Consider the following 16,289-nt stretch of genomic DNA (forward strand, 5'->3'; position numbering starts at 1 on the left):
TCAACATTGCAGAAAAAGATGGCAGGATGCAACCTCTACATACGCGAACAACCTACTATAGCATTAACGTTCTGCTAAAAAGTGTAAAAACATTAATTTTTTTTATTATTATTATTTGCACAAGAGTGTAAGAATAATTAATTGCAACAATTTCAAAAATGCATAGATAAGTTACTTCTTCCCTCGACCTAAAAACATTTTCTAAAGAAGAGTTTTCATCACTCTCATAAGCAGCAGCAAACAGCTTTTCTAGACGAAAATTCATAGTTCGTTTGGGGGGGAGGGGGAGGTGAGAAAGGCAAAACACAGAAGATACAGGCTGCTGTGGCACTGATCCTTTTTTTTTAATCAAGTGACTATCCTAATCGTAAAAAGCATATCTGGCAATATTACAGAATTCAATCCAGTGAGCAGAGGCTAATTATTTTATTATCTTTTTTAAAAAACGTTGAGCTAAAACTTAAAATAAAATCTTGCCCGAATTCCAAGAATACATGCTGTGTGTTTCCTACAATCATATGATAAAATAGTTATATATATAATATCTAAAAGTGTATCGCTACGGAAATACATAAAACACATGTAATAATCAAACTCAACTAAAGGCCTGTTTGCACGATTCCTTACATGATTGCTATAGTTGAAACTATCACAGGCTACAGCTATGCGATTTGATGAATGCGACAGTTTTAAACAATTACAACTACAATATCTCCATCCCTTCGAATGAATGGATGAGCACATCAATGATTCGAAATTAAGCGATTACAAATCCAGGAATGATTAAGTGCTTCTTTCCAATACACATATTTGGACCACCAACAAACGTGAGCAAAATTCTATTCTTGAAGCATTTCAAAAGAGAAATATTAGGAACTTTAAAGGTTTTTAAAAAAGTAATGTAACTATCTGCTTTGTTCAGGGTTATAGCACAGCTTAAATAAGTACAAAAGAAGATTCGATAAAACTACAAAGAGGTAACTATATTTTGAAATTGCTACAAATTAGTTTCCAATAAAATATATAATATGAAAGTCAACTCTAATTCATCATATTTCATAATTTCACAAACAAGACACAATTTGAAACTTCATGATGTCGAATCTAAATACATTCAGCCTCAGATTTCCTCTTTTCATGTATTATAAGTTGATTCACGAGTTTTCTATCACATTAAGAATTTTAAAGATAAAAAAACTGTCTTAATTTTTCATACATAACATTACTGATTGCGCTGAAGTTGCATTAACCCGGGTGACACAAATGCATGGGCTTTTTATCACTATAGAATTTTTTCTTTTGAGTTCAGACATGACTTAAAGGATTGTGTAAGTTTTGAGTTAGGAATATGGTGAATATGAACTTTGGGGGGGGGGGGGGGGGGCTTTCATCAGAGAACAGCACAAAAAGTTGAATTTCCGAATGTTTTTTTAAGATGGCTTTCAGGAGAAAGTGTCTCTAGACAGGGTCATCTTAAGGGTATCATGAGCCCAGGCCAAGCGATTTTTCTGAGGCCCCGCCTGGCCAATTTTCGAAAATTTCAACCGATTCCCATTTTTGTGAGGCCCCCATGCCATGCCCGGGTGGGCCCATGTTTTAATACGGCACTGCCTCTAGGAAAAGTGTGTTTACATAAAATTTTGAATTTTTTTTTTGTAAAGGCAAATATACCATGTATCATCTTGGCTGAAAAAATTTGGACGAGATGAATAATTTCTTCATAAAATAAATTTTTTTAAAAACTGAAAATTTCAAAAAACATTTGAGAAAAAAAAATAGATTTGCTGGCATATTTATCTTTTTAATGCATTTTTTCAATATCAAAAATTCAAAAACACTTTGAAAAGGCCAAAAAAAAAAAAAAAATGAATGCTCGGGTCTGAAAGGACCAAATTTCAGAAGGAAATGAACCAAATACTGAGCTAAAATGAATGATCATTCTAAAAATAATACAGATATACTCATTGAAACAATATCATTTAAAATACCTGATGAGACATGCGATTACTTGGAAAAAAAATAGAAAATTCTTATAATTTAATACTTTTTATGGTTTGCGCAATTAATCCAGATGTAGGAAGGCTTGACAGTATTATAGTATTTGAAATCTCTTTATACATTTTTAGCTACAAAATTGATAGTTTAATGGTGACGCTTGTATGAAGATAATTTAGCTATCTCCTCCAGGAATCAAACTCAGGTCCTCTTGTATACCGGGCACCTGGGATGGTTTTTGCTGTAGTTAAGGGCCCAAAAGTAGAATGGGTTGCATTATTCTGCAATGAGTCCTTCGGTAACTGAAAATGTTATGCGGTGAAAATCCCTATCATATTGTTTTCCACACAGAAGATTCTTCTCTTGAAATTCTAACCAAAATTGTTCTGCAACATATGTCACAGTTTTTGCAAAGCCTGCTTTGGGGCTCGAGGGAGGCTGCCATGCCTCCACTCAGCACAGTATGCTATTAATGTGTGTTATAATCAAAGGAAAGTTGTGTCTCTGGTGTATAGATAGTTCAATTGTCTGGTATACAAGAAAAAACTCAAGTTCGATTCCCACAAAAGAAAGCTAACTTTTATTCCTAAGGTTCGCATCCGCAGAAAAAGCACAAAATAATTTTGTTGCAGATATTTCATTTTATAAAAATGTACATCAAAACACTAATCATAATCACTATTCTTTGATTTTATTTGAGTCAGGTTTCAGTAGACAAACGAAGTATTTCATATTGGATCCTTTTGAATTGATGCAAACAGATTGTCAGATGGTCCGAAATCCACTCCAGGTGACAGAACATCTTTTACGGCCTTGAAAAGAGCACTACTCCCCAAGACCTGCATTTCAACATGTGATTGATGCAAATGAATACATACTGAACAAATGCTGTTAATAAATGAAGTTTTATGTTTACAATGTGTTTGTTGTTCTTCAAGCTCCATTTTTTTTACCTGGTGGTCACAAATCAAACTGTGTTAAATTGCAGTCTTTCCCCCACAGTAAATTTAACATATATACAAAGTTTCAACAAAATACGTCTGCCAGAATGGGCATTACATAGGTCTGAGTAGTGCCAGTTTAATTATGATCACCCCGTATATTACTGATATATTCCCCTCAATTTTAACACCAACCAGGCTTAACACCAGAAATTTTCAGTGAGCAAATCCCCACATATAGAAATTACACAGGCTCAACCCCCCCCCCCCAAATTGATATGACGACCAGAATTAGACCTATATTATAGCACCAGAATTCTGCAAAATAAATGGTAGTGTTAAATCAGAGGTTCTACAGTACACTTATACTTGAATTTTTTTCCCCAATCAATCACAGATTAGAATCTGACAATTTACTGAGTGCGTGAACAAACTTAAGCCACCCGGACGAAAAACGGATTAAAAAACAGACAAATTTTTCCCGCAAAAAAAAAAAGTCTTTTAAAAGGCAAAATACAAATCTCATTTCATGAAAAACGAACAGTTCAAAAATGAAGTAAACAGTTTCGTATATAACAAATTTCAAGGCTAATATCTTTGTGTGTGTGTGTACATATTTTTAAAAACTACTTGCATAGATAATTCATAGTACCGAAATTTAGAAGAAAAAAAAAACATTTCTCGTAAAACAAAAGCTGCCTCACATGTCAGTGCAATGACCAAGTTTGTATATACATATATGCTATTGTTGTTTTTGTCGCGCAACATTCATAGCTTTCATAAAAATTTCATCTTTTTTTTTGGCACTAATAGAACAATTTTTTTTTTTTAAAAAAGCGCTGACATAAGCAAAATCACAAACAACAAACTGTTAAAATATTAAAACATGCAAAAACACAATCGGTACATTTAAATATGAAAGGAAAAAATACTTGAAATTCCAAGATATAAGGCAGGGGTGTTTTGGAACTTTTTTGCGCAGCAACTCCCCTTAAGTATCGAAACCTGATTTTTGCATCCGTAATCTATCCATTTAGTGCTTGAAAGAACACTTATAGAGTAGTTTTAAAAAATTCTGACGTTTTCACGCCTCCTGCACCCAGAAGGGCAACCGTGATGTCACAATGTCAAACATGGCTTGTAAAAAATTAGAAACAAAACCCATTACACAATCAATCGGATAAAAACATTTCATCATACATATTGCATAGATGGACAAAAAATGTCTGAAGGCCACTTTGTATTCAAATATCATATCTTTGAATCTTTTCATCTCTGAAAAATGAATCGCTCTGTGAAAAAAAAAACAAAGTTCTTCTCAAGTTTAAGTGCTCATGCGAGTTTGAACTGTTTCTCAATAACTGGGGAGGGGAATGAGGAAACCTTTCATTTCTGGTGTCAAAATATACTTGAAATCAGTTTATGTGAAGTATCAGTACAGGTTGGTGATTTAGGTAACTTTTTTTTTCAAGATTATCTGCAAACATTCACAGAGGTAGAAATATCATACACCATCGATCTATGCCATCAAAAAGCCACATGAAATCGCTGAATTTGGCACGAACCTGATGCATTGCACATTAACATCAAAAACTACCCGAAACATTTTTTTATGAATTAAAAAAATGTTGTTTACATGAGTTTTAAAGTGCTCGTTGAGCCACATGGGCCTGGTCACACCCAATATTGTGTATGACATTTTATGTGTGCAAAGGAGTGTTTTCATCATAGGCCGGTAAAAGTTTGATAATTTTTTTTTATAAAACTTGACAAATGTAAGCTTACTGGCTGCATTTGCTCAAATGTAACATAAGCTTATTAGTTGCATTTTTCAAGTTTTATTAAAGAATTTTTATGAAACTTTTATAGTGTAGTCCCAGCTATACAGTCACAGATGTATGCATCTCAAAAGGAAAATTGCTTGAAACAGCTTATTGTTAAAAAAGTTTTCCCACTAACAGGAAGAAATCTGATTGGTTTTTATAAGATTCCCTTATATCAAATGAGTTGAAATAATTTTCTACTTACATAGGGTGTCCCCTTTCATTGCTGTATAGCCTAAACAAGCAGTTCTCAAATTTTTCCAACCACTGTGCCCCCCCCCCCCACCCATCAATGCTTACATGCGGCTCCCCAGAGCATTGTAACAAAGCAGCTCTGTCAGCATCACCACTCTGCAGCGTCCCTCCAAAATACACTACAACGCACAATTTGAGAACCCCTGGCCCAAAACCATTAGCCTAAAAAGAAAGTCAAACAGATTTTTTTTTCATGTCTGGGTACCAAAAGAATTTTTATTAAACATCACTTGCCAGGGAACGAGTAAAAAAATTAAATTTAATAAAATTTTCAGAAATAATTTAGACAATAGATTCTAGGAGGATGGATAAAATCATTGGAAAATTCTTTTTAGAGCAGGGCTTGACAAATCAAAGAAAAATTTTAGATGGCAGTCAAATTTCTTGGGAGTCAAGAAAGATTTTAATCCCAAGAAAAACAGTTCTAAATAAGGCTGGATTACACTGTAAAAGTTTGATAAAAGATCTTTTACAAATCTTGAAAACACAACCCAATAAGCCTATTATATTCACTCGAATGTAATTGATACGCTTATCCGTTGCATTTTTCACGTTTTATCAAAGAGCTTTCACAAAACTTTTATAGTGTAATGCCAGCCTTATAGAGACAGGTGATGATTTTTGCTCGGCCAAGATACATGAAATCAACAGGCAATCTGAATACAACGCCACAACAGGCAAAATGCCCAACAAGGTGGCTGAGAAAAAGATGGCTATAACAAATATGGATGTTACTCAGAGATGAACTTTTGAAAAAAAAAAAAAGTGTTGGTCTCTTCCCCTGGGTTTGTCCATCATTTTCGGTGGAGATAGTGACACTTTTTTTTCCAGAGTCCTCAATAATGTTTTTTAAACCTTTCTGGGATTTTATATCCTTTCCCTGCGTTAAAAGACACTCTCTCATGAAATTGGAAAATTTTGTGTAATTCATGGACAGCAATTTAGCAATCACATACAGAAAATTTTAGGCACCAATACCGATTTTAAAATCATCATGGCAACCCGGGATTTACTCAAGCCCTGCTTTAGAGAAAGCGATCTCTAAGACAAGCAGATTAAGAATTAGCTATTGGAATTTAATAAGAGTGGATATCAATTTTCTGACACAAAATTTTCAGAGATTCTAACAGACTGTTATTTCATGAGATGAACAGCCAAATTATAACACCCACACCTTAAAAGTGTGGCCAACCACTACTGTGTGACTATTAGATTTAAAATAATTGAACAAATAACAATATATATACATAAACATTAAAAAATAATTGGGATCAGATTTACACACAAGCTGCAAAGAGCTAAGCGTATTGATAGCCCTAAGGTAGGATGTACACTGGACCAATATGACAAGCAATACCATCTGTGATATGAACAGAATCGACATGTGTTGTTAGAAACCATGAAATCAATACTGGTTTCATGTCTTTAACCAATCCAATTCATTTAAGTCATGGATCGAATAGATCCAGCGCACACCCTGCCTAAAGCAGAATGTTTTGCATTGTCCTACAATGAGCTGACAAAAAATTCCCATAATAGTGAGCTACACAGAAGAGTCGAAATAGTTCTGTGACGTAAGCCACAGTTTTCAGTATATTCTACTTTCAGGATTGATAGAATGCAAACATATAAACAATCACATAATAAAGAAACTGCAAAATTTCTCTGTTTTTCATCATACACAATAAAAAATAACTATAAGCTCCACGATGAATTCTGAAACAATTTTCACTTCCGATGAGAACATTATAATATAGTTTTTTTTTTCTTCTCTATGGACAACTGTGTTTTAATTTCTGCTCGAAACAGTAAAAACCGTTCAATTTAAAATTATTTTTTCACTATTAATATTTTTCATTGAAATAAGAAAATCTTGTCACGAATGATTAGATGCAAAAAAGTGCTCCAACCATGTTAATGCTTTTCGCTCAAGAAAAATTAATAATTGACTCATGGCTCCCTAATCTTAAAGGGATTTCATATCCGATCTACACAGCCATTCAGACAGAAAATGGAAAACATAATACTGAAAAACAAATTTTGACAGTGATCAACATGCACACCGCTTTTGCATAGATTTTGTTTTTGGGTCGGCAAACATTATATATACGGATTATAATTAACAATCAACGATCCTAAATTATACACAAAATTTTAAAAAAACCTCACTCACTGGAAGAAAACTTTGAACATTTTACCAGAATAGACTACAACACTCATTATCAACTCGGAAATGCACAAGTTAAAAACACGTCTTCACTATATTTAGCAGTTAGAACATATTACTACTACTCCTACGGCCAGAGAACTTCCAAACAAGAGTCAACATCACAACAGAACAAAAAAAAAAAAAAGTAAATAAAAAAAAGAAACAACAAGCTGCGATATTAAGCTTTTCTCTCAGGGCCGTCGTTATTTGGTGGACCAGATACCTTACGGGAATGTTCTGTGTCATCGTTAAGGAAGCTCATGTCCATCTCACTCAAGTTTTGATCAGCATGATAGCTTCCGGCATGAGCCAAGAAGAGATCTTTAAGGAAGCTTAGTTCTTTCGTGAGTAGTTTGATTTTGGATTCCAACATTGCGTTCTCCTCCTTCAGCTGATGCACCCTTTCAACTGTCTGCTGGGTTTTCAACTTCGATTTTGAGCGGGATTTTTTCACGGCTAAGTTGTTCCTCTCCCTCCTCTTACGATACTCTTCACTGTTCTTGTCTAGTGGCTCTGATTTTTTGGATTTGCTTTTCCGGCTCGAATCAGATGAAGAACAATCTGACGAGAGGTTTCCGTCGGTATTCTCTCTCTTCATGTTTCTCAACGACATCGGTCGAAAGATTAACGCATGGAAAGCAGTCACCTGTTCAAAATATGAAATGAACAAAAATAAATCGATATATACAAAACAAACCATCTCACACACTCACAAAATAATTTCAATAACTAGAAGACATCTTTTAGTTTCCTAAACATACAGTCAAACCACCCAACAAGGGCCACTAAAGGGACTGCGAAAATGTGGCCATTATTGAGAGGCTACAGTTTGTTTTGCATGACAAATCTTCAATTTGTGATTGAATGAAATTAACAATGAAACAACGTATCCAAACAACCATCACCAAATACAAGATATGAAATACAACTGATTTTTTGGCAAAAAAATGTGAAAATTTCATGATGGAAAAAATCACATCACTATGTCTTCAAATCAACGGACTAGAGATGTGAGGTAAGAATATTCTCAGAGAATGAGAATATTTCCCCTGGATTTAAAAATTGGAGAATAATTGAAAATATTAATTTTTATTTTAAATAATAAATTTTTTTTACTAGTTTTGTTTATATTATGAAATATAAATCAGTTTTCATTGCCTGAAACAATAAAAAAAAAAAAAATTTGGCATAATCACCCACCAATGACGACTTATAGTTTGAAAATATTCTCTTGGTCATGATATGAGAGGTTTTAACAGTTCAGTTATGAAGATTTTAGAAATCTTAAGATATTATTATATATATATTTTTTTAAACCTTAAAAAATTATTTTAAATTTAGATAAATTTATAGGTAAGTTATTCTTATATAATCACCTTCATTCTAAGAATATACGAAACTGTCGTTTTCTTCATACACTTAAATTCTGTATCACTCATATTCCTTTGCAAGTTGTGCAATTTTCAGCCATGTCGGTTTATTTTCATGCTTTTAAACTTAAATATTGTGGGCTACAAACTTCATTATTCCCCATCTTCTTGACGGGAAAAGAGATGGGGACAGAGAATATTCTCTCGAAGGACTACCAAATATTCTCTCGAAGGACTACCAAATATTCTTGGGAATACTCTTGGAGAAGGACTACTATTATAAATAACTGAAGAATATTCTCTGGAAGAACTATAAATAACTTGAGAATAATTCTTATTATTTTTGATAAGAATATTCCCCAGTAATTTATAAAAATAATCATTCCAGAGAATATTCTCGAGAATTTTACATCTCTACAACGGGCAGATACATTTTTTAAGATCGGACTCGCTTCTGATACAATCAGCTATTTTTGTGTTTTGCTAAAGCCAAATTTTGAATCGGTGCTTAGCCAAGCACCTTTGTCAAACCGCATGGAAATCAAAGACTCCACAAGATATGACGTAGTCACTAACAATGCATGTCTTCCATTCAGAGGATCCTGAATCTTGATGAGTGAACTCTAGCAACTACGCCCAAAGATGAAAACCCAAAGAAACACATAATTATTATTTTAAGAGTGCCTTCCATACTAAATATAGGTTTGACAGCCTACAAGACAATCATTCATAAAAGGATTGCTCAATAGTTGTAGAGAATGCCTTAAACATGCCGGATGGCGACAATCCCGAACTATACCTTTTCTTTTCGGACTTTGACTGAGGATCTCTGGCCACTTTGCGAATTGGCTAGAAAAGCCTGAAATTCGGACATTGGTCAGGTACCAATTCCAGGCTTTAGCAGTAACATGCATATATGTTGCTGCCAAATCCCAAAATTAGTTAATTCGCGACAGGGCCAGCCACTTCCCGAATTGGGCAATTTCACTAAATATTGACCCGCCAATGTCCAAAATTCGGATCAATATTGAACTCGGTTCGCCAGTTCGTGAAGTGGCCGGAGATCCTTGGCGAAAGTCTATAACAAAAGACATGATTCAGGATCATCGTCAAGTTGGCGCATTTTTTTGTGATAATTATGTCCACGTTAATTATGGCAACCCATCAGACTAGTCACGATGCAGTAATAATTTCTTTCTTGAAAATTCGGCAGAAAAAAATATTTTATAAAATTATTGTTTTTTCTCTCAAATTTCACTGCTTTTTCCTCTTGTCACATGGAAGTAATCCAATACAGCTGCTATATATAGATATGTAAAACACATTGGCAATTAAAAAAAATGGATTTGGTCCCTACTGGACCATCTTACTTCGGCACATCAAGCTTTGGCCAGGGATCTCTGGCAGGGGCGTAGCCAGCAATTTCGTTCGAGGGGGGGGGGGGAACCAAAGTGACAGAACAATGGATTTCGCCATCTTTTCCCCTTTTTTCGGTCATTTTCCTCAAATTTCAGGGGGGGGGGACCAGACCCCAAGTCGCCCCCCCCCCCCGCTACGCCCTTGATCTCTGGCCCCTTTATGAATTGGGTGGCCAGAATCCGAATCATTTCCGCACTTTGGACTTGTCAAAAACGCTTGGCCAATTTGTAAAGTGGCCAGCACCTGCCATGAATTGTTCACACTTCGGACTTAGGCAGGAACACATATATGTACTGACATTAGCATAATCATCTCTTCACCCCCCCCCCCCCCAAGACCTTCAAGTCTATCCCTGCCTATGATCATGGAGGGGGGAACCAACTTACCTGCCACCCGGGTGAGAAGCCTTATATGCCGCCCCTAATGACAACTCTGGCAAGAGGCTGACAAGGCTTCAGTGAAGGGGGACCTCGAGATAAACCTGAGTTTTTTTCACAAGAAAGTTGCACACCATTGTTTACCGTGCAAAATGTGCATGCCCATACGTGCCGATTTTGAAGTAGATTTTTCTTTCCTTTTTTATGTTCCAGAATTATTTTACTATCCTTAATAATGCCAGATAACTTAATCCTTGGAGCAGTGCTTATTTTTGCGAGCCATCATCACTTATCCTGTAAAGATGATATAAGCCGCTGTGGTGGTCGAGTGGTTATAGTGACGGACTCGCAATGCGAGGATCCGGGTTCGAACCCCACAGTGGTGGTCGGCTGAAGTTGGTTTTCTGCGGTTATCAACTTCAAGGCGCTAATGCGAGCCGATCTTCCTGTTAAAAAGTCTTGCCACAGAGAGCAACAGGCCTACATTACAAATATTCAATCATTACACTTCACTCACAGTTTGAAGTATAGATGGCAGCACTGAAATATCATACACAACACTAGCTACACACTCAGACTGTTAGGTGCACTCACTTTGTTCCAGACTCTGCCACGAAGCTGGGCTGGAAGAGATCTCGGCAACGGGATAAGTCCGGTGGCAGAGACTTGGCGCTCATTCATTCATTGTAAAGATGATATAATTATGAAATTTTTTTCAAAGGAGTTTCTCATACTCAAGGGACCGGACAACCAAAGCTGAATGTTTACTTTACTTTCATTTCACTATTCTGGAACAAATTCTGAGTGAGGGAACCAAAATGCACACTTTCCCCTTGTTGTAGAGTACCAGGCTGCGCTTGGTCATGCAACCATTGCGGCCACACTGGGCGCAGCTCAATAGGGACGCAAAATCAGAGCTGAAAGAGCAAAAAAAAAATTTTTTGTTAGGAATTGTTTAAATAAGTTGTGACAGAGGGGCATGACCCCCAAGGATAGGGCTGACAGGACTCCAGCTTGGGGGCACGGGACTAAATCCTTACGATTTTTTTCCACACTATAAATTAACCAGTCAAGTGGTTACGTCGGCATTTGCCGTCACTGCCACACATAATGGTGGTGCCGATGCACAGACTTTTCGGTTTTTTTCACATAGATATGACGAAATAATTTGTCATACATGTGCTGCCATCTATATAGCCGTCCTTCTACTTTATTATCTCATCACTAGATGGAGTTGAACAATTATATTTCAAGGTCTGAGATTCTTATTACTATTATCTTTCTCATGTTTTGCAAAGCTCTGCGTCTCCATCAACAGCATTTCTTTTAGTCACAGGACATTATCACCCCCCCCCCCTCAACTTTTGGGGTGTCATATTACGTCTCGACACATTCGAGCTATAAAAAAACATGCTATAAAAATATTTTAATATTTCAAATTTCCAAGAAAAGGAAAAAAGGGAAAAATCGTGCATCTTAAAAAAAAAAAAGTGGGCACTGTGGGTAACGCTTGCAGAAATTAATTGGACAGTTGACTGGTTAACTGTAGAAGGGGGCCAATCATGGAAAATCTAGCTTGGGTCCTGTAAAATATTCCAGCCTTGGGGACTGGACGCATGATGTAGGAGCTGTGAGAGGAGGGGGGGGGAGATAGGCAGAAGGCACAAAAATAAGTACAAATTTTGTCTCGAGCTGCCCCGATCGCTTACATTTTGTTTCTGGTATTATGGTCAAAGACCCTGTCTATTTTCTCAAAGTTTCCGTTGTCAAGGTATGACTCCAAAGCACGAGGTCACGTAAATTTTTACCATGTTTAATTTTGGGGGGGGGGATCTTAACAAAAGTCTACGCTGCCAGCCCTTACAAGGGAAGTTACCCCTTGCACCCTCGCTTAAGCCACCACTGATCATGGGTCATTTCTGTGGTGTGACAGTAAAATTATTATACTACAAGCCTCAGAGTAAGTTATTATGATCCAAATTGAGATCACCTCAATTCTATAATAAAGAAGAAATCATCCCAGTCTTTCTTTTCTTTGGTCACTCAGTCTCTGTTGTGGATCAATTAATTAGTTAGGCCTTCAAGATACACCTTTCCAATTACAACAATTAGAAACACCAACGCGCGAAAAGAAAAAAAAAAGAGAAACAACAACAATACATTAAGACTTCTCCCATTATAATATTTTCACTATTCAAACAAAGTTAAATAATCATTTTCTCGAAACCATCTCGTTTTTCATTCTCACCTTCTATCAATTTGTCAACTTTAATCCTCTAAATAATGAAATAACGTCGCAGATTTCTCTTTATTTTCCTACGCGTTGAACAAAATTTCCACAAAGCGGTTGCGTCACCAAAAAAAAAAAACCACCACCATCAAACGCGGCGGTTGTCAACAGTACCGAGAGAGGAAGAATATATCTCCTAACAACAATACAAATTTAAAATAGTATTTCACCATTAACAAAAATAAGGTAACCGTATATAAAACAATTTTTTTTAAAGGAAAAACGTGGAAAATAACTTACGTGTCCGAGTTTGTTGTTCTATTTTTACTCGGTGTCGATATAGAGAGGAAAGAAAAAATATATTATTTTTTCTTTTTTTTTAAAATAATAATAATGAAAGAAGCAAACAAATAAACACGGATATTTTTTTTTTTCTTTTTTGTTGAAGGGGAAGAAAGAAAGAAAGAAAGGAAAAAAAGAGAGGATGGACCGACTGTGCGACGACGGAGAAAGAAAGAGGCCCTCGATTGCATCAACGGCTGTGTCAGATACCCAATCAGCGACCTCCTTTTTTCCGATTCCCCATGCAAAGCCACACGTGCCGAAATATTCGCACAGCGAGGAATGACCTCTAAAATACGTTGCGGCGGTATTATTGGTATAAAAGGAAAAAAAAAAAAGAGGTTATGGGGGACTTTTTTTTTTTTAGGGGTTAAATATTAAAAAAAAAAATGAGACGAAACGCGGATTATACTGGCAATGAGCGTGTGGATGGCATTATCGGGACGTGACGTTGTTATGGATTGATTTCGTCTTTTGTTTTTTCTATATTGGTGTTGCTGTTTCCTTTAATCACCCGCTTCACGTACAGGCTTTTGGCGACGGATTTGGATTGTCTGTATTTGAAGTATCGGTAATAAATCTCAAAAAACTGGTTTTCTTGTTTGCATGTTAGAAATAAAAGGGAGGGGGAGAGTAGAGTAGATTTCTCTCTTTCGACCTTTACCCCCCCCCCCCCTAAGTGCAGGAGCGTACGCAGGATCGACCTTTCGAGGGAGGGATACAAAAATTTTCTTCCCGAGAAATTTTGAGTTACCACTCCTCAAAACACATTCGAATTGACAGAAATTTGGTTAAAAATGTTCTTTCAATATATATATTTCAATTTTTTCACCGAAATACTATTTTTTTCTACTTATCTTTGGTCGACACCCTCAGCATCCTCTTCCCCCGCGTATGACTCTGCTTTTCTTTCTCTTCATATCGTCTCTTTCTCTCATATATTATCGACGGCCCAGTTCAAAAAGGCAATAACTCAAAATGTCGTATTTTAAAGATTCACTTTTTTGTATGGAAATCAATGAGTGTCGCCTCAGATTAAATTGATAGGAGGGGAGCAGGAGGCGGATTTAACGCCGGACGCGCGCCCAGGGGCCCGACTTCTGAAAGGACCCTGCAAAACCCCAACTTCACTCTTATTTTAATTTAAGGGAGACTGACCAATATATATTGGTTGGGTACAGAAGAAATATTTCTTCTGCACCCGAGGCCTCAACCGACCTTAATCCGTCTGTGGTTGGAAAAATCACTAAACAGGAGTAAAGAAAGAACACGGGGAGAGGGAAAACATTCCGCTCATATTACTACAATGAAGCTTCAAAGCATCGAGATCTCGATGATGAAAAAACCCTGGAAGAGGTGTAATGAACTTCTTCCATTCGCGTTACCGTGAGATATCTCGTCCCTGATCGTTAAAGGGTTAATAAGGGATCGATTGAATGATCTTCAAATTTTCTTCTGCTTAGTCAAATGATTTTTGAAACTCAACATTCTCATTTTTATTCATAAATCAATGTCAATGGGCAGGGGTGGTAGCCAGAAATGTCTTCGGAAGAGACCCAAGATCTAATGCGCCTAATCACAGCCCTTCAGAGGCGTACGCAAAGGAAAGGCCTAAGAGAGCCCGTGCCCCAAGACAATCAAAAATTTGAAAAAATTCCAAATACAGTAAAAATAATCAAAACATCGAAAGAAAATGCCTTAAAATTACTACCTTGATCAGTTTCCAGTTGATTTAAAATGCTTTCTGAGGGTTAGTAACTCATAAATTCCTCTGGAGATTGGGCACCCTATTCAAAAATTCGTTCTTCTGTACGTACCTGCATGTCACCACCCCAACATACCATAGCTCTGGCTTAAGGGGCCCTCTGGGATCAGCCTTGTCTGAGATTGACCTTCAAACCACCAGAAAATCAATGGGGGAAGGGCCACATTCTCAATCCTGACTCTTGGACTGAAATCTCTAGTATGCCCCAGCCAATTTTTTAATGGCCCCGTCTATAGTAAATTTACAGTGTAAAAAGGAAAAAATAAGAATCGTCCCGGGGGCACTCCGATTGAAACCCTATCAGCCCCTCGAAGAGGTAGGGGGGGGGAATGAGTATGTGCGTGAAACTAATATTTTTAACTCAGATGTAATAAATAGACAGAATTTTCAGCCAGAGCTTTGATAAAGCCGAAATGCGATATGGGTTACACGATCAATGTATCCATGTGACGTCTTAACGCCTTGATCTACCCGGGTCCTCAAAAGAAAGAGTGGTCCCACAAAAATGAGAACGAGTTGAAATTTTCGAGAATTTGCCAGGCAAGACTTTAACAAAATCACTTAGTCCGGGGTTCATAATGCTCTTAAGACAGCCCGAATGTTTACTCTGCGGCCCGGTGCTGCTTTAGTGCGTTTTCTTCACACCAAAAGATTTCTGAGTGTGATATGCATCAGTAAAAGCCAACAGTCAAAAGTGTAAGCGCAATGTCAGAACAGAAATACCGTTTTTCAGTATCATATTTCGACATCGGTTCCGGCCGCATAATTAATTAATGTCTCTCGATTGTCTTTTTCCTTAACGATATCCGCGAGTTATTCGATGATAAAATAGACGCAACGGAAAAAGACGGCGCGTGAATTGTATTGTAATGAGAGTTACGGGGCAGCGAGGAAAAAAAGCGAAATGTACGCACCTATTTTTAGATTATTGTGCAATCTTAATGAATCCATTTGATTTTGGGTAATGCATTGTACCCTATGAAAACATTAATTACAGCACTGCCGGAAATAGTTCCATTGAACAGACTTTTAAAAACAGATATTGTTAGTTTCTGTACCATGCATTTATAACTGACATATTGCATAAACTCTAGTGAATAAAAAATTTGTTCTTCGAATTATATGGGTGAACGTGAAATTGATTTCAGGAAAGGCTGAGTTCGACCATGTCAACAAATTTATCAAAAAACTTTTTCAATAAACTTACATCGACTTTTTAGTTCTGTTTTTTTTCTTTGAGACTTCAACACAAAAGCACGTGTGTTTCAGCACAAAAGTATGCATTTTAAAAAAAATCAAAAAATACCTGAAAATTATTTCAAAGAAAAGAATGGTCTTGCGTATATCTGAATGTACAGGGTGTCCTGTAAGTACTGATGCGGTCTTTATCTCATCAACCGTCCGTCGTAGAGATATAGCTTCAGTTTAAAAAATGCTCAAAAGCCGTTGAAAAATTACCCTGCACCAGTTTTGAGAATGAAACATACAGTTTATCACAAAATAAAAAACTTAGCGTAAAAAGGAAAAAATAAGAATCGTCCAATAGAAGTTGTTGCCATACAT

At 36.5% G+C, this 16,289-nt stretch overlaps 1 protein-coding gene across 2 annotated transcripts; it reads right to left on the reverse strand.

The window, feature by feature from the left end:
- Nucleotides 1–3,738: 3,738 nt before the first annotated feature.
- LOC149069138 (CCAAT/enhancer-binding protein gamma-like) lies at nt 3,739–13,177 on the reverse strand. 2 transcript variants are annotated; one of them, XM_089251357.1, is made up of 2 exons: nt 12,920–13,177; nt 3,739–7,869 (listed from the first exon to the last, which is right to left on the reverse strand). In XM_089251357.1, the coding sequence occupies exon 2, from the start codon at nt 7,834–7,836 to the stop codon at nt 7,402–7,404; it is 435 nt and encodes a 144-aa protein (XP_089107483.1). In that variant the 5' UTR covers nt 7,837–7,869; nt 12,920–13,177; the 3' UTR covers nt 3,739–7,401. The 2 variants fall into 2 exon arrangements, with proteins under 2 accessions (XP_089107483.1, XP_089107484.1); XM_089251358.1 differs by lacking the exon at nt 12,920–13,177 and adding an exon at nt 12,638–12,794 and having other exon boundaries at nt 5,208–7,869.
- Nucleotides 13,178–16,289: the final 3,112 nt, after the last annotated feature.

Source organism: Pholcus phalangioides, unplaced genomic scaffold (genome assembly GCF_987345545.1).
Source record: "Pholcus phalangioides strain wild (caught in Gottingen) unplaced genomic scaffold, Ppha-v1.0 ptg000024l_1, whole genome shotgun sequence".
In the NCBI taxonomy this organism is placed as follows: Eukaryota; Metazoa; Arthropoda; class Arachnida; order Araneae; family Pholcidae; genus Pholcus; species Pholcus phalangioides.